General features: G+C 43.7%; 1 protein-coding gene across 5 annotated transcripts in view; it reads right to left on the bottom strand.

Moving 5' to 3' along the window:
- znf638 (zinc finger protein 638) overlaps nucleotides 1-26,485 on the bottom strand; it is a 242,035-nt gene that overhangs the window by 37,704 nt on the left and 177,846 nt on the right. For 4 of the 5 annotated variants that reach the window (XM_067978417.1, XM_067978454.1, XM_067978485.1 and 1 more), the window contains exons 12-16: nucleotides 24,702-24,842; nucleotides 23,585-23,716; nucleotides 19,961-20,008; nucleotides 19,322-19,459; nucleotides 17,147-17,275 (exon numbers count right to left, since the gene is read on the bottom strand). In XM_067978417.1, coding sequence (XP_067834518.1) covers nucleotides 17,147-17,275; nucleotides 19,322-19,459; nucleotides 19,961-20,008; nucleotides 23,585-23,716; nucleotides 24,702-24,842 — 588 coding nt within the window. The remainder of the gene's footprint in view (nucleotides 1-17,146; nucleotides 17,276-19,321; nucleotides 19,460-19,960; nucleotides 20,009-23,584; nucleotides 23,717-24,701; nucleotides 24,843-26,485) is intronic. The other variant, XM_067978525.1, reaches the window with a different exon arrangement.

Genomic DNA, 26,485 nt, shown 5'->3' with positions numbered 1-26,485 from the left:
GCATGCAAACTTAAGAGTGCGCCAGCAGATAAGGCTAGAGGTTGCAAAAACAGTAAAATGACGGCAGTCAAGACTTTGTATCTGAATGCGTGTAGCATTCATAACAAAAGTGGATGAATTGACAGCTCAAATAGAAATAAATATGTACGATCCAATAGCCACTACAGAGACACGGCTGCAAGGTGACAAAGGCTGGAACCTGACATTTCGGAAGGACAGGAAGCTAGGAAAAGGTGGAGGGGTAGCTCCGTTGATTAAGGATGACATGAGTATAATAGAGAGAAATAACCTTAGTTCTAAAGACCAGAGTGTAGAATTAGTTTGGGTAGAGATAAGAAATAGTAAAGGCAAGAAGTCACTTGTGAGAGTAGTTTATAGGCCCCCTAACAGTAACCACACTGTAGGACAGGGTATACAGGAAGAAATAATGGAGGCTTGTGAGAAAGGAACAGCAATAATCGGGTGATTCTAATCTACATATAGATTGGAAGAATCTGATTGGCAAAGGTAGCCTGGAAAAGGAGTTCATAGAGTGCTTTCGGGACAGTTTCTTAGAGCAGCACGTTCTAGAGCCAGAGAGCAGACTATTCTAGATCTGGTAATGAGGCAGGATTAATTAATGACCTCACTGTAAAGGAGCTTCTAGGTAGCAGTGATCACAATATGATTGAATTTTGCATTCAGTTTGAGGGAGAGAAGAGTAAGTCTAAGACTAGTGTTTTAAACTTAAATAAGGGCAATTATGAGGGCACGAAAACAGAGCTGGCTAAAGTGAACTGGGAAATTAGGTTAAGGGATAGGTCAGTAGAGATGCAGTGGCAGACATTTAATGAGATATTTCATAACACTCAGCAAAGATACAGTCCAGTGAGAAAGAAAGACTCTAGGGGAAGGATGTACCATCCGTGGCTAACTAAGGAAGTTAAAGATAGTATCAAATTGAAAGAGAAAGCACACAATTCCGCGAAGGTTAGTGGCAGAAGATTGGACAGAATATAAAAAACAGCAAAGAATGACTAAAAGAATAATGAGGGAGAAATTAGAGTATGAGAGAAAGCTAGCCAGAAATATAAAAACAGATAGTGAGAGTTTCTACAGGTATTTAAAAAGGAAAAGAGTAAGTAAAGTGAGCGTCAGTTCTCTAGAGAGAGAGTCTGGGGAATTAATAATGGAGAATAAGGAAATGGCGGCTGAATTGAACTGATATTTTGCATCCGTCTTCACTGTACAAATAACATGCCAGAAATAATTGTGAATCAAGAGGTGAAAGGGAGGGAGGAACTTAAAACATTTACAATCACCAGGGAAAAGGTTCTAAAAAAATTATAACCAAAAGTTGACAAGTCCCCAGGTCCTGACAGGCTTCATCCTAGGGTCTTAAAAGAAGTGGCTGCAGAGATAGTAGATGCATTGATATTAATTTTCCAAAATTCCCTAGATTCTGGAAGGGTCCCATCAGATTGGAAAATAGCGAATGTAACTCCTCTATTCAAGAAAGGGGGGAGACAGAAAGCAGGAAACTACAGGCTTGTTAGTTTAACATGTCATAGGGAAAATGCTAGAATCTATTATTAAGGAGGTTATACCAGGGCACTTAGAAAATCTCAGTGCAATCAGGCAGAGTCAACACGGCTTTGTGAAAGGGAAATCGTGTTTGACTAATTTATTAGAGTTCTTTGAGAAAGTAACAAGCAACGTGGATAAAGGGGATCCTGTGGATGTGGTGTACTTGGATTTCCAGAAGCTTTCGATAAGGTGCCACATCAAAGGCTACTATACAAAATAAGAGATCATGGTGTAGGGGGTAACATATTAGCATGGATAAAGGATTGGTTAGCTAACAGGAAACAGAGAATAAGCATAAATGGCTCATTTTCAGGTTGGCAAGATGTAACGAGTGGAGTGCCACAGGGATCAGTGCTTGGGCCTCAACTATTTACAATCTATATCAATGACTTGGATGAATGTATGGTTGCTAAATTTGCTGATGTCACAAAGGTAGGTAGGAAAGTAAGTTGCGAAGAGGACATAAGGAGTCTGCAAAGGGATATCGATAGGTTAAGTGAATGGGCAAAATTTTGGTAGATGGAGTATAGATGTGGGAAAATGTGGACTTGTTCACTTTGGCAGGAGGAATAGAAAAGCAGTATATTATTTAAATGGAGATTGCAGAACTCTGAGGTACAGAGGGATCTGGGTGTCCTAGTACATGAATTACAAAAAGTTAGTATGCAGGTACAGCAAGTGATTAGGAAGGCAAATGGAATGTTGTCATTTATTGCAAGGGGAATGGAATATAAAAGTGGAGATGTTTTGCTATAGTTGTACAGGACATTGGTGAGATCACATCTAGAATACTGTGTGCAGTTTTGATCTCCTTATTTAAGAAAGGACATAATTGCTTTGGAGGCGGTTCAGAGAAGGTTCACTCGACTGATTGCTGGGATGAGAGGATTATCTTATGAGGAAAGGTTGGACAAGTTGGGCCTGTATACACTGGAGTTTAGAAGAATGAGGGGTGATCTTATTGAAACATATAAGATCCTGAGGGGGCTTAAAGGGGTAGATGCTGAGAGGATGTTTCCCCTTGTGGGAGAGACTAGGACTAGGGGACACAGTTTAAAAATAAGGGGTCTCCCATTTAAGACGGAGATGAGGAGAATTGTTTTCTTCTGAGGGTCGTGAGTTTGTGGAACTCCCTTCCCCAGAGAGCGGTGGAGGCAGGGTCATTGAACGTTTTTAAGGCTGAGTTAGATAGATTCCTGATTAACAAGGTCTTCAGGGAGGAGTTGATTCGGGTACAGAGTCCTGGGGGAAAAGGAAGGGCACCCAAAACTAGAGCTCCCTGGATGACTAAAGACAAAGAGATTAAAGCTAAACAGAAAAAGGAGGCTTATGAAGAAGATACGGTTCATAATAGAGAACCAGGCTGAATACAGAGAGTACAGAGATCATCTAAAAAAGGGAATAAGAGGGGCAAAGAGAGAGTATGAGAATAGATTAGCAGGTAACATAAAAGGGAACCCAAAAGTCTTTTATAAACATATAAATAGTAAAAGGGCAGTCAAAGGAAGGGTGGGACCAATTAGGGACAAAAAAAAATCTTCTTGTGGAGGCAGAGGACATGGCTAAGGATGCTGCCATTGTAGCAGTAAAGGAGGAAGTAGTAGCGATATTGGATAGGATAAAAATAGATAAAGAGGAGGTACTTAAAAGATTGGCAGTACTCAAAGTAGAAAAGTCACCCGGTCCAGATGGGATGCATCCTAAGTTAATGAGAGAAGGGTGGAAATTGTGGAGGATCTGGCCACAATCTTCCAATCCTCCTTAGATATGGGGACGGTGCTGGAGGATTGCAAACGTTACAGTCCTGTTCAAAAAAGGGGAGAGGGATAAACCCGACAATTACAGGCCAATCAGCCTAACGTCGGTGGTGGGGAAACTTTTAGAAACAATAATCCGGGACAAAATCAATCGGGACTTGGAAAAGTATGGGCTAATAAATGAACGGCAGCACTGATTTGTTAAAGGAAAATTGTGTTTGACTAAATTGATTAAGTTCTTTTATGAAGTAACGGAGCATTGATGAGGGTAGTGCAGTTGATGTGTATATGGACTTTCAAAAGACATTTGATAAAGTACCAGAAAATAGACTTGTTAACAATAGAACGAGGAGAGGCAATATAAACTAGAGGGCACAACTCTAAAAGGGGTACAGGAACAGGTGGCAGGGCAAGTTGTGAAAGTGGTTAAAAAAGCATACGGGATCCTGCGCTTAATAAAATAGAGGCATAGAGTACAAAAGTATGGAAGTCATGATGAACCTTTATAAAACACTGGTTCGGCCACAACTGGAGTATTGTGTCCAGTTCTGGGCACTGCACTTTAGGAAGGATGTGAAGGCCTTAGAGAAGGTGCAGGAGAGATTTACTAGAATGATTCCAGGGATGAGGGGCTTTAGTCACGAGGATAGACTGGAGAAGCTGGTGTTGTTCTCCTTAGAACAGAGATGGTTGCTAGGAGATTTGATCGAGGTATTCAAAATCATAAAGGGTCTAGACAGAGTAGATAGAGGGAAACTGTTCCATTGGCGGAAGGGTCAAGAACCAGAGGACAAAGATTTAAGGTGATTGGCAAAAGAACCAAAAGGTGACATGAGGATAAACTTTTTTTTACACAGCGAGTGGTTAGGATCTGGAATGCACTGCCCGAGGGGGTGGTGGAGGCAGATTCAATCATGGCCTTCAAAATGGAACTGGATAAGTACTTGAAAGGAAAAAAATCTGCAAGGCTACGGGGAAACGGCAGGGGAGTGGGACTCGCTGGATTGCTCTTGCACAGAACCAGCGTGGACTCGATGGGCCGAATGGCCTCCTTCCATGTAACCTTTCTATGATTCTATGAAATTATTGACCTGGTTAGATTGGTTAGGCGGAATGAAGTGACTAGTGATTTCCCACAAGGATCCGTGCTGGGGCCTCAACAATTTACTATAGAATCATAGAAAATTTACAGCACAGGAGGCCATTCGGCCCATCGTGTCAGCGCCGGCCAGAAATGAGCCACCCAGCCCAATTCTACTTTCCAGCACCTGATCCTGTAGGTCACGGCACTTCAGGTGCAATCCAGGTACTTTTAAAAATGAGTTGAGGGTTTTGCCTCTACCACCCTTTCAGGCAGTGAGTTCCACCCCCACCATTATATTTCTTAATGACTTACATAACACAATAGAGAGCCATATATCCAAGCTTGCCAATGACACAAAGATTGGTAGATGGGAGCATAAAATTACAAAGAGACACTGATAAAGTGAGTGGGTAAAACCGTTGCAGATGGATTTCAGGGCGCAGAAGAGATTTACTAGAATAGTACCAGGGATGAGGGACCACAGTGATGTGGAGACACTAGAGAAACTGGGGTTGTTCTACTTAGAGCAGAGAAGGGTAAGGGGAGATTTGATACAGGTGTTCAAAATCATGAACAGTTTTGAAATAAGGAGAAACTGTTTCCAGTGACAGAAGGGTCGGCAACCAAGTGACAGAAGGGTCGGCAACCAGAGGACACAGATTTAAGGTGATCGGCAAAGGAGCCAGAGGTGGCATGAGGAAAGTTTTTTAAAAAAAAATGCAGCAAGTTGTAATGATCTGGAATGCATTGCCTGAAAGGGTAGTGGAAGAGATTCAATGGTAAGTTTCAAAAAGGAATTTGATAAATACTTAAAGGGAAAAAATTTACAGGGCAATGGGGAAAGAGCAGAAGGATGGGACTAATCGGATTGCTCTTTCAAAGAGCCGGCACAGGCATGATAGGCCGAATGACCATCTCCTGTGATACCATGATTGCAATGTGAGGTCATCCATTTTGGACCAAAAAAGGATAGATCAGAGTATTTTTTTTAAAGATGAAAAGCTAGGAACGGTGGAGGTCCAAAGAGATTTAGGGGTCCACGTACACAGATCACTAAAATGTAGTAGTCAGGTACAAAAAATAACCAAAAATGCTAATGGAATGTTAGCCTTTATTTAGAGGGCTAGAATCTAAAGGGGAGCATGTTTTGTTATAGCTATACAAAGCCCTGGTTAGACCACATCTGCAGTACTGTATACAGTTCTGGGCATCGCACCTTAGAAAGGATATACTGGCCTTGGAAGGAGTGCAGAGCAGATTCACCAGAATGTTACCAGGGCTCCAAGGATTAGATTATGAGGAGCAATTACATAAACTAGGCTTGTATTCTCTGGAATATAGAAGGTTAAGGGGGTGATTTGATTGAGGTTTTTAGGACTTTGAAAGGAATTGATGGGGTAGATAGAGAGTAACTTTATCCGCTGGTGGGGGAGTCTAGGACAAGTGGTCATAACCTTAAAATCAGAGCCAGGCCAATCAGGAGAGAAGTTAGGAAACACTTCACACAAAGGGTGGTAGATGCGTGGAACTCTCTCCCACAAAAAGCAGTAGATGCTAGCTCAATCAATAATTTTAAATCTGAGATTGATAGATTTTTACAAGCCAAGGGTATTAAAGGAAATGGAGCCAAGGCGGGTGGATGGAGTTCAGTTACAGGTCAGCCACGATCTCACTGAATGGGGGAACAGGCTCGAGGGGCTGAATGGCCTCGTCCTGTTCCTATGTTCCCTCCTCGCCAGAAACTGGTTTGATTATCTTTTGACCTCATTTATACTGTCAGTTTCCAGTATCTTTTGTGATTACTTATTCCAAATCTCAATTAGTCCTTGGGTGAACATTTTTGCTCCCTCATTTTTAAAAAAAGTCTTATATTCCTCTGAACATGAATCCTTCGCACTCTCTAATTGCCTCTACACTGCTTGTTTCAATATCCTTCTTTGGTAACTTATTCCACAACTTTATTACCCTTTGGGGGAAAATTCCTCCTGATTTCTCACTTCAAGATTTCTTATTTTAACTTGTCTCTTCAGATTAGAGTTGTGATACTGTAAGCAACGAAAGACGACTGACTTCCATTTACATAGCGCCTTTTGCAATCTCAGGACATCCTAAAGCACTTTGCAGCCAATGAAGTACTTTTAAAGCTTGGTCACTCTGCTGTAATGTAGGAAACGCAGCAGCCAGTTTGTGCACAGCAAGCTCCCACAAACAGCAATGAGATAATGATCAGATCATCTGTTTTTAGTGATGCTGATTGAGGGATTAACATTACCCAGGACACGGGAGAATGCCCCTGGCTCTTCTTCGAATAGTGCCATGGGATCCTTTACATCCACCTGAGGGGCCAGATGGGGCATCAGTTTAACATCTCATCCAAAAGACGGATTATATTCGGGAGCATAGCTACAAGGGAGTTTATATTTTTACATGGCTTTTTTTATGAACGATATTTGATGTTTGATACCAGTTAAGACTGACCCACCCTTGCAATCCAAATAGCTCAGCATCTGATTGATCAGCTTGTCCTAAGACAGCTTGCTTCTGATTCCTAACAAGGAAAAGGGATGATGATTTACGGTATAGTATTGAGATTATAGCATTAGCAAACCAGAGGCCAGGAGTTAAAATCCCACCATGGCAAGTTGTGAAACTGAACTCAATAAATCTGAATTTCTGAGCTGGCACCAGAGAAAAATGACTGTAAAACTGCCAGACTGCTGTCCAGACCCAAATGTTTGGCCGATGTCCTTCAGAAACAGGAACCCGCCTTCCTACCCGCTCGGGCCTACACTCACACCAGTCCCACACTGCCTGGTTAACTTTAAAGCGGTCTAGCAAGTTACTCAATTGTACAAACAATTGCTACGTAGAAGGCCCAGTACTACCTTCTTCAGGCCACTAGACATTGGCAATAAATGTAACCTTGCCAGTGTTGCCCATAACTCAAAAACAAATTTTTAAAAGCTTACTTTCACACAACGTGTTCCTCACACAAACCAATAGCAGAAAAAAGCAAGAGACTTTGACCATTCACTCTAATGCACACATTAGGGATGTGCTCAGCAAGTGGACCACCTTAATGCCTCGAAAGTGCCATTAGTTAAACAGGCCAAATAGCAGTGAAAGCAAGACGAAATGGAGCAACCATTGTCTAAGGTGGTCGTTTATTTTAGAACCATTTGGAACTAAGGAATACATTAATGCAAATTCTGCAAATAAGCAGCATAACCCAAAACACACATCACTAACTGACGAAAGACAATTACTGCGGCAATCATAAAGGGATTGTAGTCAGCCTATCAATTCAGAATTACTGAAGTTCACAACTAACATTACATCCTTAGAGTGTTTCCGAGCACAGCATTTTCCTGTACTAACTGTCCAGACTTCCTGTTTATTAGGCAGGGTAATGGTTAGTTTTTAAAAACTTGAGCAGAGTGTTCTTTTTGCAGAGCCCTGGTTCGTCACAGAACGTGCATGGGTTTTGCGAGTTTCTCATCTTCACTGCTGTAAGAGCCTCATCTACGAGCCTTTTTCCCTGAAGAAAGGAAAACACAGATAAATGACTGGGGGAAGGAACTATGCTCAACATTGCATTCCAGGAGAAGAGGTTTACCATGGTGAGAAATTCGTGATAACCCCCATTTTTCTCAAAATACAATGTTGCAAGATGTTTACACTTTGGCAGCCAGTGTCACACCAGTGCTGGTCACACTGCTGTCAGCAGCAGTTCCCATTCTTGTCTGCGCCCAGTGTCAACATCAAGTACTTCCAGGTCAGTTATCAGTTGGTTAGACGCAGAGTAAAGCTCCCTCCATTCTGCCCCAACTTGTGCGAGCACCTTCTAGTGCACCAGTGTGACACATCCATTTCTCACGCCAGCCGTACACTGCGGCCTCTCTGATGGAGACTACCCAATTCTGGGCACTGGCGGGTCATGGGCCTGTACTCACTGGAACCTGGAATGAGAATGCCAGAAATTCCTTTCATTTAAGACCCTTCCAACCGGCAGAGGGAGACGACTTTCATCACCTCAATCAGGGCTGTAGCGAAGCATAGGTCCTGAAGATTGAAGTGTTTGAACACACTGCTCCATCCAGTCCTCAGAACCGCTGGCTTTAAGGGCAGTGCTTTAGTGAGTTCAGCAGTTGGTTGCCAAGTTGCTCGCTGGGAAGAACCCTTGAATTCTTCAGTGAGATAAATGCAGGCTTTAATGGCAGCAGAGAAGATGCGCCAAACATGACATCTGAATCACTGTTTTCACATCAACTAATGCCATACAGCCTTTTCCCACTAGATCTAGTGTCTTCCAATAGTGCAGCCCACTATACGATCTGGTGAAGTGACAATGTCGAGATTCAAAATGATGAGACCTAAATGCACCACAAAGAACAAAGCTGTTCTCCCTAGAATTTGCGATAGTCACGTTGCTGACTGAAAATGATTGGCAATGTATCTAACCATACCCAGCTGTGTTGAAACACCTCCAGACAGAATGTTACACAAGAGTTTTGGATGGGTCTGCCTGAATAGAGGACGATGGGCTCGCTGAGGTTTAGAGCCTTCACTTTCCATTTCAGGCACCAAGTGTCAGTATCAAGTGTGCTTAGATACAGAGTAAAGCTCCCTCTACCCTATCAGATCAAACACACCCAGGACAGGTACGGTATGGGTTAGATATAGGATAAAGCTCCCTTTACACTGTCCCATCAAACGCTCCCAGGGTCAGGTACAGCACGGGTTAGATACAGAGTAAAGCTCCCTCTACACTGTCCCATCAAACACTCCCAGGGCAGGTACAGCACGGGTTAGATACAGAGTAAAGCTCCCTCTACACTGTCCCATCAAACACTCCCAGGGCAGGTACAACACGGGTTAGATACAGAGTAAAGCTCCAGCTACATTGCTCCAACAATGTACCTAAGTGGCTCCTAAGCCACCCCTACTGGATGTGTGGCATTCTTCCATTTCCTATGCCATCAGCCCCAAATTATGGTCAGTTTTGTGCTGTGTACCTATGCCCACTAGGAACTGAATTGACACTGCCCAGAGTAATTTTAGTTAGTCTGATGGCTGCAAGAATACTAAGGAGGTTTTCAACCCTCCCGTCTGGGCTGAGCTTGAACCCAGGTCAGTGTCTAATTCACTACATCATCTGGTCCTTGCCATTTAAAAGCAGTTTACACTGACAAGAACGTACCAACGCCCATTGAAAATGAACAGATCTTAAAATCCACCAAAAGTCTGTAGCAACAGTTCAACTAACTATGCCATCCGCACTGCAGCAGTTGCGCATCATTGAGCGAGGCTCCCATCAAGTGCAGTCTCAGAAAAGCTATCCAAATGCGTCACTATTCATGGTACGGGAGTTCAAGTCCATGATTCTCCACACAGTAAATTCAGCTAAGGATATCAGGAGAGGAGGCAAAGTGCTACCAAAACTGGGAAGGGGAAGAAAAAAAAACAGTAAATTCGGTGCTACATCACACATCTGCTTGTGATGATGTAAATGCTAAGGGACTCCTCCAATGGTCACTCTAATGTGGTGAACATTCAAGCCATACAGACAAAGGTCACGGATTGTATCTCTGGTCTGTGGTGAATTTGTTGACTCTGCTAGAGCTGTGGTAGTAATGTAGTAATATTACAATTGGGAAAAAAAATGGGGGGTGGTGGTGGAGGGATGTTGAGCGAGGGCAAGATTGGGCTTGGCTGTAGGGAGGTATCAAAGATGATTGGCAGTCAACATGAGAGGAAAAAGCAAGAAAACATCAGAAAAAAAGATAGTTTAAGTACAAAATGGCCCCCTTCGTCTCCAAGTGAGAGATGAAGAGGTCCATCCTACACTTGAATGAGGGAACAGTAGAGATGTTTAATAATATTCACCTTCATGTTTACAGAGGAAGCAAAATACTGCAGATGCTGGAAAGCTGAAACAAAAACAGAAAATGCTGGAAATAATCGGCAAGTATTACACTGCTGGGTGTATTCTATAGGCCACCAACTAGTGGGAAGGATATAGAGGAACAATTTTGCAGGGAAATTACAGGGGTGCAAAAGCTGTATAGTCATAACTGGGGACTTCAACTATCCTAATATAGACTGGGATAATAATAATAATAAGGGGCAAAGAAGGGGAGGAATTTTTGAAATGTGTTTAGGATAACTTTCTTAACCAGTACGTTTCCAGCCCAACGAGGAAGGGGGCATTGATGGACTTGGTTCTAGGGAATGAGGTGGGCCAAGTGGAGCAAGTATCAGTAGGGGAACATTTATGGAACAGCGATCATAGTATCATAAGGTTTATAATAGCTACGGAAAAAAGACGTGCACCACTCTAAAGTAAAAATACTCAATCGGAGGAGGGCCAATTTAAATGGGATGAGAACATATCTGGCCCGGGTAAATTGGAATCAGAGATTGGTAGGCAAAACTATAATTGAATAGTGGGCGGCCTTTAAATGAGGAAATGGTTTGGGTACAGCCTAGACACATTCCCACGTGGGGGAAAGGTAGGGCAGCTAAAGCCAGAGCTCCCTGGATGACAAAGGAGATAAAGAGCAAGATGAAACGGAAAAAAGGGGCGTATGACAGATGTCAGGTTGATAATACAAGTGAGAACCAGGCAGAATGTAGAAAGTTCAGAGGGGAAGTGAAAAAGGAAATGAGGGGCAAAGGGAGAGTATGAGAATAGACTGGCAGCCAACATAAAAGGGAATCCAGAAGTCTTCTGCAGGCATGTAAACAGTAAACGGGTAGTATGAGGAGGGGTGGGGCCGATTAAGGACCGTAAAGGAGATCTACTCACAGAGGCAGAGGGGATGGCTGAGGTACTAAATGAATACTTTGCACCTGCCTTTACCAAGGAAGATGCTGCCAGAGTCTCAGTAAAGGGAGATACGGTTGAGATATTGGATGGGATAAAAATTGATAGAGGTACTAGAAAGGCTAGCTCTACTTAAAGTAGATAAGTCAACTGGTCCGGATGGGATGCATCCTAGGTTACTGAGGGAAGGAAGGGTGGAAATTGCAGAGGTACTGGCCATAATCTTCCAAACATCCGTAGATACGGGGGTGGTGCCAGAGGACTGGAGAATTGCAAGTGTTACACCCTTGTTCAAAAAAGGGTGTAAGGATAAACCCAGCAACTACAGGCCAGTCAGTTTAACCTCAGTGGTGGGGAAACTTTTAGAAATGATAATCAGGGACAGAATTAAGTCACTTGGACGAGGGCGGATTGATTGGGGAAAGCCAGCATGGATTTGTTAAAGGCAAATCGTGTTTAACTAACCTGATAAGAGTTTTTTGATGAGGTACCAGAGAGGGTAGATGAGGGCAATGCAGTTGATGTGACGTATATGGACTTTCAAAAGGCGTTTGATAAAGTGCCGCATGGTAGGCTTATCATCAAGATTGCGGCCCATGGAATAGAGGGGTCAGTGGCAGGATACAGAATTGGCTAAGTGACAGGAAACAGAGAGTAGTGGTGAAAGATTGTTTTTCGGACTGGAGGAAGATGTACAGTGGTGTTCCCCAGGGGTCGGTGCTGGGACCACTGCTTTTCTTGATATATATTAATGACTTGGACTTGGGTGTACAGGGCACAATTTCAAAATTTGCAGATGACACAAAGCTTGGAAAGGTGGTAAACAGTGAGGAGGATAGTGATAGACTTCAAGAGGATATAGACAGGCTGGTGGCATGGGCGGACACGTGGCAGATGAAATTTAATGCAGAAAATTGCGAAGTGATACATTTCGGTTGGAAGAACGAGGAGAGGTAATATAAACTAGAGGACACTACTCTAAAAGGGGTACAGGAACAGAGTGATCTGGGGGTATATGTGCACCAATCACTGAAGGTGGCAGGACAGTTTGAGAAAGTGGTTAAAAAAGCATTCGGGATCCTGTGCTTTATAAATAGAGGCATAGAGTACAAAAGTATGGAAGTCATGATGAATCTTTATAAAACATTGGTTCGGCCACAACTGGAATATTGTGTCCAGTTCTGGGCACCGCACTTTAGGAAAGATGTGAAGGCTTTAGAGAGGGTGCAGAAGAGATTTAGTAGAATGATTCCAGGTATGAGGGACTTTAGCTACGTGAATAGACTGGAGAAGCTGGGGTTGTTCTCTTTGGAACAGAGGTGGTAGTGAGGAGATTTGATCGAGGTATTCAAAATCATGAAGGGTCTAGACAGAGTATATAGAGAGAAATTGTTCCCATTGGCAGAAGAGTCAAGAACCATAGGACATAGAATTAAGGTGACTGGCAAAAGGACCAAAAAGGTGACACGAGGAAAATTTTAAAAAAAAATAACAGCGAGTGGTTAGGATCTGGAATGCACTGCCCAAGGGGGTGGTGGAGGCAGATTCAATCACGGCCTTCAAAAGGGAACTGGATAAGTACTTGAAAGGAGAAAATTTGCATGTCTATGGAAAAAGGGCGGGGGAGTGGGACTAGGACTAGCTGGATTGTTCTTGCATAGAGCCGGCGTGGACTCAATGGGCCGAATGGCCTCCTTCTGTGCTATAACCTTTCTATGAATCTAAGTCAGGCAGCATCTGCGAAGAGATATCTTTAACTTCTTCCAGTTCTGATGAAGGGTCTTCAACCTGAAACGTTAACTGTTTCTTTCTCCACAGATTCTGCCTGACTTGCTGAGTATTTCCAGCATTTTCTGTTTTTATTTTGTTCATAGAGGAAGCTGAGAGTGGGACTGTAGATTACCAGAGGAGGATCTGGAAGAGCCAGTACTGGAGATAAAGATTCACAACAGAAATTGAAACATACACGTTTAATGGAAAGGGAAATTGAAGTGTGCGAGTAAACAGACAATCTAGAGGTTCAAATACAGAATTCCCTGAAAGTGAGTGCAGGTAGATGAAGTCATAAAAAAGGCCAATATAATTTTGTGTTTTATAAACAGGGGCATAGAGTGCAAGAGTGAAGAAGTTATGATCAATTTGAATAAATCAATGCTAGGGCCCAGTTAGAGTACTGGGTGAAGTTTTGGGAGCCCCGTTATAGAAAGGACATGAAACCCATTGAGAGCGTACAGCGTAGATTCACCAGGACGATGCCAGCGATGGGAAACTATCGTTATGAGGACACATTCGAGATACTGGGACTATTTACAACGGAGCAGAGAAGGCCAAGAGGAGATTTAATAGAGGTTTAAAAAATTACGAAGGGTTTTGATGGTGAATGGGGACAGACTATTTCCTCTGATTGGAAAGTCAGTGATTTAAAATAATCACTGAGCGAGGAGAGGGGTTTGGAGAAATTTCTTTACACAGAGGGTTGTTGGAGCATGGAATGGTTTACCACAGGGAGTGGTTGAGGCAAAGATCACTGCACCTTTTAAGGGAAAACTGGATAAATGTTTGAAGCAGCGAAAGATACAGGGCTATGGGGAGAGCACAGGGCATTAGGATCAATTTTTTTTTAAACGTAGAAATGACAACAGAAATATTGGATTGATCCTGCACAGGGCTGGCACAGACATTATGGGCAGAAGGGGCTCCTTCGTGGTTCCATTTTTAAGGTTAAAAGGAAACTATTAGAAAAAATTAACAGAACTGAAAATAGAGGTCTCCAGATCTGGATGGTACCCTTCCCAGAATAGTGAAGGGAGTTGGGGATGGGATAGTGGAAGCACTAACCAGAATTTTATACAAACGTTTGGAGATGGGAACTACGATAAAGGACTGGAAGCTGGCAATGTTACATCTCTATTCAAATGAAGGAAGAAGGATAAGCCAGGAAATTATAGGGCAGTTAACCTTGCCTGGCATTTGGGTAAGCTTCTACAACCCATTATATGGGATGAAATTAATGGATACTTAGTGAGGCATGGGCTTAGCGTTGGTAAATGATTTATTGGCTATGCACAGTCAATGAATACCAACAATCTTTGGGAAGTCAACACAACGACAACTTGCGTTTCTATAGCGCCATTAACATAGGAAAACACCCTAAGGCGCGTCACTGGGCTGTAATCAGACAAAAGCTGACACCGGGTCAAAGGAGGAGATATTAGGACGGGTGACTAAAAGCTTGGTGAAAGAGGCAGGTTTTAAGGAGCGTCTTGTTTGGCAACAATGACAGGTCCCTGTCCACTGGAATTCCACATTCCAGGGCCCAGACCTACAAAACAGGGATATGCTCTTCTATGGCAGTTTAGGAATAAAGGCCGTCTTCAGAGAAACTGACGCTGATCCAGTTTAGGCTGTTGGTTTTCAGGCACCCTGCTGATGAAGCAGTGACAGCAAAAGGCTGGAGATGAAGCCCGCTCCAGCTCCCCATAATTCCCAAAATAAACCCAAACATATACTTAACAATCATCAGAATCTACAGCCCTACTGTAGCTACAGCCAATTCGGTGCTTATAAGATTAAATTCATTTCCCTCCAGGGTGAAGAGTACAGAAGCTAACTCTACAAGGTGCCATCACTGACAAGTACTTACCCTTAAAGTTAGACTACCCTCCCATGGCCAGAAATTATTTATTTCCTCTAAAAATTCTACATTGAACTGGAGTGGTGCCCCCAAGGAACCCTACGAACACCCATCTTGTGGTATCTATTCTTGGGAGTAAAGATGCTAGCGTGAATCTTGTATTTGAAAATATCAAGCCAGGAGCCCATAGGTAAGTACCTGTTAGTGATTGTGCTTACCACAGAGAATTACCTCTTCCATTAACGGTCAGTTCTCTCCCCGTGTGAAATGAGATTTGCCCACCTGTCTGGAGGTGTTTCTTTTGTGAACGGAGTGGGAAGAGAGAAACATAAGGAACACAAAGTGCCTAAGTCAGGAACTACACAAGCTAAATCTTTAGTACCTTTAGCTTGAAGAGAAGAATGGGGCAGCTTACCACGGGTCGGAAATCGGGCCCATGCACCTTTGGGTGGAGGTTTTCTTTTCTGTGGCATTTTCATAAACGAACACAACTCCTTCGCGGCTGCCGGCTCATGTTGCTTTTGCCTCGCTGCCAGCACGCGGCAGGTCAGATCATCCAGAAAATGAGGTCCTAACAAGTCTGCGGTGGACAGGTTGGGAAAATCCAAAGGACTGGGAGCAATTTTTTCCATGCCAGTTGCCCGTAACAGCCTATCAGACCTCAACTCGGAAAGGAAAGTGTGGGTCTGCCCAGCTAAAACTACCGCCAGACGACATGCAGTGATGGTGGAGAGCAACTTCTCCTTCAGCTGGTCAGGAGAGAGGGAGTCGAGATCACCCTTCAGCTTATCCAGCTCAAACTTCTGGGCGGCTAAAATGAGAGGGCTTACACTTTCAGTCACCCTCGACTGAATGGACCGGGTTGCTTCTATCACCCCTAACATCTTGTCAAGCTCCTGTTTGGTGGAGACCACGCCCTTTGAGACGAGCAGCTTAAATATCGGCTGGTCGACCTCAGGAGCAACAACAGCGGGAACATTAGGAATGCCGACATGAAATCGGAGACGGTTCTGGTGTTCCAGGCTCAGTGGAAGACGGAACGCCAAGGGTAAGAGAATGTGGCATTCCAGTGGCGTCTCGCGATAGATCATGGGTTTCCAGCAATTCCTGTCATCGAGGGAACCCTTCAGGGGCCCACCGGCCCAGTGAAGGAGTTCAGATGACCATTTTGCCCTTGTGCCGGACAGTATAGTCTCAAACGTGGACTTCTCCGAAACCGCTGACACAGTCTGAGGGATTGGCTTAGCACGGGGAAGTGGCATGAATTGCATTGAATGTCTAGAGCGTCCCCACCAGGGATTTGGCTCCTTGCTGACTGACTGCTTTCCGTCCCCTGAGCTAGGTTCTAAACTCGGCTGTGAATTTGGACCCTGTGGAGGATTTCTTTGAGGATTGTTCAACCGGAGCTGCGGAGCTGGAGGAGAATCAAAGCGAAACCCAGTTGGACTGTCACTGGTGAAGTCAAGCTGTAACGAAGATAAAAGATTAAACGCGTCAGAGACGTCTTACAGGCTGTGACCGAAATGGTATAGAAATGGAAAACTATACTTACAGCAGGATCAAGAGGTCAGCCTTCACAGGCTAATAAGGGAAGAGTCTAGTTTACAACCTGCCCAATCCCCGTTTTTGGGGAAGGAGGAGGAATAATCTCTTGACTCTTAAGGATTTGACATTTCCTCAAGAATCACATTCAGAGACACATTCTTCCCCAGAGACCATCACCCACCTGGGCTACTCAACTGACGCCTCATGTCAGCAGTAAATCCACATTTACCTTGTCAAAAACAAAATGCAACATCGTCAGATGGTTGCCTAATAAGTGCTACAGCGTTTTTAAAAAAAATGCACAGTTCAACAGATTACAGGCAATCACTATACATGGTACTAACCATAGGCAGGCTTTAGCTTTGGTACAGTTTTCACAGGATGTGCTCTTTGGTAACTGAGTACACCTGACATATGCACACGCAGAATGACTTGAACAGTCACTTTGAATCTCCATCATGTCTACCTGGAATAGCAGCTTCTCACACAACCACACACATACAAACACACACTTAGGAGTTAAAAGTCTAGGGCGAGAAAAGGACATTCAGCCCATCAAGCCCACTCCATCCAGAGTCTGTGTGTGATTTATTCTATCACAGGCTGCCACTAACCTGTCAATCCCCTATACTTTACATTAAGTTATTGTTCCTACCTCTCCTGAAAAAAAAACATCAAGCAGCCATGTCTATTTCTTTATTACCCAGATGTGGTAAACCCCTCCGATCACTTACCTCTGGCTGTATTCCTGCATTAGGTGACAAAGAGAATTCCAGCGTTTTTCCATGAAAGTCATGAGGAATTTCTCTGAAAAAGTTGCACATGGACGTGGCAGCATTCCCACTCTCCAACTGTAGAAGGACCTGCAGCAATCACAACACAAATCAGGGTTAAACCGTGTCGACCGACAGCATATAAAAGTCAGGAGTTACTCCTAGTTCCAATTCTGACCAGAAACAATTCAGATTTTATCCAACTTATGTTTTCCTTAAGCCCAAAGTATCAATTCGCACTGCAGTACAGCTCCATGGGACCCTCACTGCTCATACACTATCCTTAATAAATCAGTCTGAACTGAAAGCATGACAATTGGCCCCAACCATGGCGACACAAGCATAATTCCCAGCAGGGGTCAGACAAGTGCCAGGCAACGACCATCTCCAACAACAAAGTGTCTAACCACCTCCCCATGACATTTGACGGCATTACCATCGCTGAATCTCCCACTATCAACATCCTGGGGGTCACCATTGACCAGAAACTTAACTGGACCAGCCACATAAATACTGTGGCTACAAGAGCAGGTCAGAGGCTGGGTATTTTCCAGCGAGTGACTCACCTCCTGATTCCCCAAAGCCTTTCCGACATCTACAAGGCACAAGTCAGGAGTGTGATGGAATACTCTCCACTTGCCTGGATGAGTGCAGCTCCAACACAAGAAACTCAACACCATCCAAGAGAAAGCAGCCCGCTCGATTGGCACCCCATCCACCACCCTAAACATTCACTCCCCTCACCACCGGCGCACAGTGGCTGCAGTGTGTACCATCCACAGGATGCACTGCAGCAACTCGCCAAGGCTTCTTCGACAGCACCTCCCAAACCCGCGACCTCTACCACCTAGAAGGACAAGGACAGCAGGCACATGGGAACACCACCTGCACGTTCCCCTCCAAGTCACACACCATCCCGACTTGGAAATATATCGCCGTTCCTTCATCATCGCTGGATCAAAATCCTGGAACTCCCTACCTGACAGCACTGTCGGAGAACCTTCACCACACGGACTGCAGCGGTTCAAGAAGGCGGCTCACCACCACCTTCTCAAGGGCAATTCGGGATGGGCAATAAACTCTGGTCTTGCCAGCGACGCCCACATCCCATCAAAAAATAAAAAGAGCAGGAACCCCAGCTGACTGTCCCCTCCTTGGGTCAGATGTACGGAGGCTAATCTTAGCAACCTGACTAACAGTGGCTGTGATCCGTCACCATAGCACAAACTTGGGACTCCTCATCCGTATGGCGCAATCCAGCACTGTGCGGCATCCTTAACAACTGAGTCATCAGGGGAGCTCAGATAATTTTCTTGCAGTCACAGAATTGGATGGATCTATCTAAGTAGTACTCTAAGATACGAACTCTAACTAACTCTATAAACAAACTTAAAATCAGTTCAAATGATAATGAAACAGGCATGGCTGCACTGCCTTTAACGATGGTCATTAACGAGGCTGCATGTCAGATTGCAGGACATTTCACCTCGTGGTATTCAATCATCACAATGTAACAGGAGCCCACTGCAACCCAAAAACCCATCCTCAAAACTACACCGAGGGGAATAACCTCCTATGTAACCTAGCTACTTGGCTGGTGCTCAGTTTGCAACAAATCAAGTCTCACTGCTTCCATTCAATCTTGGTACAAAGTCTGACACAAACTCACCGTCACACAAACCCCACTACTCTCAAATCCTCACAGGTAGTGCTGTCATTGCCTGATATGGAGTGCACATGCTCTTCCTGAGGGGTAAGCTTCACTTAGCTCAGGTTGGCAATAGCCAAGTCTCGAGTGGGCCCCATATGAACGCACAGGGGCAAAAATTACGCAGCCTCCCAGCACAGAACATAACTGGTAAGAGCCGCAGCTCCAGTGACCAAGTCCTGGCAATAAGCCAGACTGGCAGGTCAATCAACAGCACCCTAGGGTACTGCAGACCTTCCTGACCCAGGTATTGGATCAGTCAGCCTGCCACAGCAGATCAACTCATCAATAAGCATTTGGCATTGCCAGGCATGTGTCATCTTATGGCCAGCACAGCCCCAAGAGGCCCTTCTAACTTCCCCAACCTCCAAGGAGAAGAATAAGAGCGACGAAAGCACAGAGCGCAGTGCAGCCTCGGAGGTGTTTACCTTGTTATGTGGCTTCAGGAACATGGAATCCTTCACCCGTCCGAATCGAAAAGCAACACACAGGATGTCAACTTCTGTATAGCCGTCCTCAGGTAGATTGCTTATGTGAACTAAATGGTCATATATAGTGCACCCGTCCTACGTGAAGAGAACGAGGAGACCAAGGAAATAAAACGAGGTAGACAATAAAGAGGCGATGAGCAACACTGTGCAGTCGCAATACAGCTTGTATCAGGAATTTAAAACAATGAAGGGCATGAGGTTTCGCTGCCTATGAACTCAAGCATACAGTTTCCCACCCTTCTGGCCACTCGACACGTGCGAGTCCAAGCAGTGACTGCTGGCAGACCATTCGTCTGTTGAGGATATCACAGCCAATCCCAATCCCATCCTCATTTTCCAGGCATGATTGCTGAATAGCAGTCAGGAGCAGAATCTGGCTGATTCATCTCCCTCTCCTTTGCCTGTGGCCTGCCAAGGCCAACTGCAGCACACCCACTGCTGTCCTTGTGATTTCTCACTCGCTGTGAACCAGAAAATCAATTTACAATCTCCCACACACCCACCAAATTAAGGGAATGCTCCCCTGAATTGTCAGTCCCCCCCTCCTGAAAATATATGAAGCAGCATGATACTTACATCTGGTTTAAACCCAGATTCTTCAATCATGTCCTTAAATATAACCTCCTGGAGAAGACAGAAAAAGATAAGAATTGAGTATTAGTAACCCTGATCAAATTGCAGTCACTGGGGTTGTAATAGATACAACCCCAAGCCTGGTAAAGATGTTTGCTGTGTTCATTTAACGGTTTTCTTGGTCATGAAAATATCTACAGTTTATAATTTCCTTTCCCTCTCCTAAAGGTGTCAGAGGTGAAATTGGTCTAAGAGAGTAGCATCAAGTAGTCTCATAGCGAATCGGCAGCCCCTTTTCACACCACACACCATTTTCTTTTCCATTGACTTCAGTGGAAAAGAAAACCGGGCAGAGTGTAAAATGAGCTGCCGATTCGCTACCGGCCTGGCGTACACCAATGTCACCCATGCCAACTCTTGCTACGGGTATAGCTCCATCAATGCATGAATCTCCCACCCTAGCAACCATTTTGACCACTCCCATCACCACTACCCTGCCTGCGATTCATCCAAAAATGTATAATCCTTTGAGGAAAGAACTGGCTAATCTTATTTAAACGTCCTCTGCACTGATTTAAACTGCATGTCCTCCACTCCTTCTAGCCTGTATGACTCCTTAGAACTAATATTCTGGATCTATCTAATCTAGACCATTTAGTATTTGACACACCTGAATGACACCATCCCCCTTCCCCCACCCAACTTCAGCTCCTCCTCCCTCTAACCTGGAATGCTGGAGCTTCTCTAATCGTTCCTCATAGCAAGGGCCACCGATTTATGCTGACTGAATAAATCACATTCCATTATTAGAATCATAGAAGTTTACAACATGGAAACAGGCCCTTCGGCCCAACATGTCCATGTCGCCCAGTTTATACCACTAAGCTAGTCCCAGTTGCCTGCACTTGGCCCATATCCCTATATACCCATCTTACCCATGTAACTGTCCAAATGCTTTTTAAAAGACAAAATTGTACCCACCTCTACTACTGCCTCTGGCAGCTCGTTCCAGACACTCACCACCCTTTGAGTGAAAAATTGCCCCTCTGGACCCTTTTGTATCTCTCCCCTCTCACCTTAAATCGATGTCCCCTCGTTATAGACTCTCCTACCTTTGGGGAAAGATTTTGACTATCTACCTTATCTATGCCCCTCATTATTTTATAGACTTCTATAAGATCACCCCTCAACCTCCTACTCTCCAGGGAACAAAGTCTCAGTCTATCCAACCTCTCCCTATAAGTCAAACCATCAAGTTCCGGTAGCATCCTAGTAAATCTTTTCTGTACTCTTTCTAGTTTAATAATATCCTTTCTATAATAGGGTGACCAGAACTGTACACAGTATTCCAAGTGTGGCCTTACTAATGTCTTGTACAACTTCAACAAGACATCCCAACTCCTGTATTCAATGTTCTGACCAATGAAACCAAGCATGCTGAATGCCTTCTTCACCACCCTATCCACCTGTGACTCCACTTTCAAGGAGCTATGAACCTGTACTCCTCGATCTCTTTGTTCTATAACTCTCCCCAACGCCCTACCATTAATGGAGTAGGTCCTGGCCCGATTCGATCTACCAAAATGCATCACCTCACATTTATCTAAATTAAACTCCATCTGCCATTCATCGGCCCACTGGCCCAATTTATCAAGATCCCGTTGCAATCCTAGATAACCTTCTTCACTGTCCACAATGCCACCAATCTTGGTGTCATCTGCAAACTTACTAACCATGCCTCCTAAATTCTCATCCAAATCATTAATATAAATAACAAATAACAGTGGACCCAGCACCGATCCCTGAGGCACACCACTGGTCACAGGCCTCCAGTTTGAAAAACAACCCTCTACAACCAGCCTCTGTCTTCTGTCGTCAATCCAATTTTGCATCCAATTGGCTACCTCACCTTGGATCCCGTGAGATTTAACCTTATGTAACAACCTACCATGTGGTACCTTGTCAAAGGCTTTGCTAAAGTCCATGTAGACCATGTCTACTGCACAGCCCTCATCTATCTTCTTGGTTACTCCTTCAAAAAACTCAATCAAATTCGTGAGATAATTTTCCACTCACAAAACCATGCTGACTGTTCCCAATCAGTCCCTGCCTCTCCAAATGCCCGTAGATCCTGTCTCTCAGAATACCCTCTAACAACTTACCCACTACAGATGTCAGGCTCACCGGTCTGTAGTTCCCAGGCTTTTCCCTGCCGCCCTTCTTAAACAAAGGCACAACATTTGCTACCCTCCAATCTTCAGGCACCTCACCTGTAGCTGTCGATGATTCAAATATCTCTGCTAGGGGACCCGCAATTTCCTCCCTAAACGTCCTGGGATACATTTCATCAGGTCCCGGAGATTTATCTACCTTGATGCGCGTTAAGACTTCCAGCACCTCCCTCTCTGTAATATGTACACTCCTCAAGACATCACTATTTATTTCCCCAAGTTCCCTAACATCCATGCCTTTCTCAACCGTAAATACTGATGTGAAATATTCATTTAGGATCTCACCCATCTCTTGTGGTTCCGCACATAGATGACCTTGTTGATCCTTAAGAGGCCCTACTCTCTCCCTAGTTACTCTTTTGCCCTTTATGTACTTGTAGAAGCTCTTTGGATTCTCCTTTGCCTTATCTGCCAAAGCAATCTAATGTCCTCTTTTTGCCCTCCTGATTTCTCTCTTAACTCTACTCCGGCAATCTCTATACTCTTCAAGTATATTGACTGGGATTCCCGGATTTTTAAATCAGCGTTTTGACAACCAGATTATGGGGTTTTTCCCGCCAAAACTGTAGATTACTCTGGTTGTTCCCTTTACACTAGAGATCATTCCCGTTACTCTTTCACCCTTGCCAACACATCTCCATCCTTTTTGTTGGACGGAGACCAGAACTGAACACAACACTCCCAACATTTGGTCTGAGCATGTTCTCTGTAGACTTGTACTCTGCTGTTCTGGGTATATCACCCAACATTCTATCTGCTTTTTCATGCTGACTATATACTGAAAGGTTTAAGTCTCTGTCCATCTCCGTGGAATTACTATTCTATTCATTATATATTCATATCGCAATATTTTTCAGCTGATGTGCACTAAATTTATTGCTAAATACAAAGTAATGTCATTTCTTGGCCCAAATGCTTAACTGATCCAATCCTTCTGTAAATCTTTTAACCGCATCCAGTCTCTACTGTTCTCTTAATGCGATCTGTAAATCTTAAAGATTATAACTGCCTTGGACATGCAGGTCTGAGTACTGACCCATATGGGGCTCCCCTCAGCATCTCACCACAGTTTGACATTATACTTACTTCACTTCTCATTTTTTAAAAAGAAAAACAACCTTTTATCCAGACCCACGTTCTACTCAGGATCATGTTTTTTTTAAAAAAAGTTTAATTATTAAAAGTCTTGCTTGCTGACACTTTGTCAAAATCTTCATGAAGGTCAATAAATTACATCAATAGTTTCATTGTCCACTTGGAACATTATTAAAGAGCTCTGAATCGCCAACTTCAAATTGTTTTGAACCGTAAATCACCCCAGATATTTGATCCAACAGACCAGGAATCAGTTTCTCACTGGCTCAAACACCTTCACACTGCTTTTGGTTTCCCTTACCATGTCACTCAGATCCACGTACTGATGCAGTATTTCCATACTGATTGCATTTCCTTTAAGCTTGATTGTAGAAAGGCTGTAAAACTCCACCATTTTCGCTGCAGCTTTTGTACAGGCCATTTCGAGGTATGCCTTATAATTGAAATAAAACGGTTTAAGGAGGGGGAAATTGATGGTATAATGTAACAGAAAAGGTAACAGTGAAACCCTAAAATGTTTTATACATCAGGCTTAATGTATTGGCACTGCAGGAAAAAAAACCTCACCAGTTCACTTGTGTTGTGTGATATGCTTCTTGTGTAATACTCTTAACTCACCCCTTCAAATTGCTCCCATGTATCTATAATTGCTTTCTATATCTACCCAAACGAATCAATTTATCATTTTAATCATCTATAATCAAGGGAATACAAGCCAAGTTATGCAAGTTTATGCAACCTGTCCTCGTCGTTTAACCCTTTCAGCCCCGGTATCATTTTGGTGAATCTCGCTGTAACCTCTCCAAGGCCAATATATCTGCCACAGTTTTGTCCCTCCAATTAGTCTGTCTATGTCCCTTTGTAACTTCCTGCTCCCATCTACACAACTTACTGAGGCTCCTAATTTAGTGTCATCTGCAAACTTGGATGTACGACTCTCCATTCCTTCATCCAAGTTATTAATATACAAGGTGAAAAGCCGAGGCCCCAGTATACAAAAAGAACTTGTCTGTGCAGCTCAGTGCTTGTCTCACTTATCTTCCTTTCATCCCTCAGAATAGGATGTACATAATTCTTGCAATAGGACAGTAGCACCCTCATCACTGACATTCAATTTTAAGCAGAAGGATCTGGTAATGCTGATTTATTAATTATTTTCTGACAGCAGGCAATCTTTATCTGGTCAGTTAAATTACAGGAACCAAATGGGGACAAAGGGAGGAGGCAGAACATGTAGGAGGAACAAGGGCAAAATAAGAGCACTGGCCATAGCAGTATTGATTAAATAAAGACAGACAAGAAAGGTTGTGACAAGGAATGGGCGAGGAAAAAAATAAAAACTGCCTGAACGATGTTACGAACCCCAATAAAAGCAGCACGCGCAGTGTGCCACTTACCAATCACAAAGCAACACTCACCTGGTTTCTGGAGAATGTGATAACCACATTCAACACTTGTCCAAAAGGCTTCGCTAGCCTTTTCAAGTCATCCTCTTTGTAACCTTTAGCTGGAAGGTTGTTAATTCGAATAACGCGGCCTTTTTCATTTAAGACAACACTCTGCAAAGCAAAAAGAAAAACCGTGAAACCAACTAGCTTATAACAAGGGTACGGTAGGGTTGGGGAAATCACAGGTTATCTCATTAAAGTTAACGGAATATTCTTCTAAATACCACACAAGTTATAGCTTAAAATAAGAGAAAATGCACATCATACTGATCAGCATTTGTGCCCAACTTTACACAGGGAGATCTGACGAGGGTCACACCCTTTCAGATGTCAACTAGGCTTCCAACTTCGCGTTTTTCAAATTTTCAGTTCTCCCATTTAAAAAAAAAATTCTTTTGCATTTTATTCCCCTCTTCGAATCTCCCTCAGTTCTGCATCTAGCCAGACAGAGGTTGGGCATCAACCAGCCTGCTGTCAGCACCACTTGTAGGCCTCCAATTTTACTGTCTGATCCTGTAGGAAAGTGCCTGGTTTTCACTTAACAAGCCTAACATGGCACGTTGTGGGGAACAGTGCAAATTTTGAAGTAAGCTATGCCGTGCGTTGACATGTAACATATATACAAAATAAAGGGTTACAGGATAGAATATACTCAGGTTCAGTTGTTATATCCTGTGCTCACTGACCTGCATTAGCTCCCGGTCCAGTAATGCCTCGAATTTAAAATTCTCATCCGTGTGTTCAAATCCCCCCATGGCCTCGCCCATCCTATCTCTGTAACCTCCACCAGCCTCACAACCCTCAGAGAACTCTGTGCTCCTCCAATTCTGGCCTTTTGTGCATCCCCGATTTCCTTTGACTTTCCATTGGTGGCTATGCCTGCAGATATCTGGGCCCTAAGCTCTAGAATTCCCTCCTTAAATCTCTCTCCTCCTTTAAAGATAATCCTTACAATTTATCTCTTTGACCAAGCTGTTGGTCACCTGCCCCAATATCTCTATGTGGCTCGGAGTCAAATTTTGTCTGATAACGCTCCTGTGAAGCACCCGCAGAAGTTTTGCTATGATCAAGGCGCTATATAAATTCAAGTAGTAGTTGTTATATAGAGAACTGAAGTTGCAAGATTACACAGAGAACTGATCCAGGTTGATCCAGGCAAATGGTTTACATATTAGGCAACAAATGTTAAAAACTGGGAAGAGGGAAGCAGAACTGTACCACATCAAGAGTAATAGACATACGGATTGTTTTTTTTTGTTCTCAGGATGTGGTGATGCTAGCAAGGCTGCATGTATTGCCCTAAAAAGGCAGTGATGCACCTACTCCTTGTGGTGATGGTGCTCCAGCAATTGTTTTCATATCATAGTATGGTACAGTACAGGAAGAGGCCATTCGGCCCATTGCGCTTATGCTGGCTCTTTGAAAGAGCTATCTAATTAGTTCCACTCCCCTGCTCTTTCCCCATAGCCCTGTAAATTTTTTTCCTGTAAGTATTTATCTAATTCCCTTTTGAAAGTTACTATTGAATCTGCTTCCACCACCCTTTCAATCAGATCATTCCAGATTACAACTCGCTGCGTAAAAAAATGTTTCATGTCGCCTCTGGTTCTTTTGCCGATCACCTTAAATCTGTGTCCTCTGGTTACTGACCCATCTGCCACTGGAAACAGCTTCTCATTATTTACTCTATCAAAACCGGTCATTATTTTATAAAACCTCGATAAAATCTCCCCTTAACCTTCTCTGTTCTAAGA

The sequence above is a fragment of the Heptranchias perlo genome, chromosome 1 (assembly GCF_035084215.1).
Source record: "Heptranchias perlo isolate sHepPer1 chromosome 1, sHepPer1.hap1, whole genome shotgun sequence".
Taxonomy (NCBI): Eukaryota; Metazoa; Chordata; class Chondrichthyes; order Hexanchiformes; family Hexanchidae; genus Heptranchias; species Heptranchias perlo.
The sequence above is the reverse complement of the archived record's forward strand: the minus strand, read 5'-3'. Positions and strand labels throughout refer to the sequence as shown.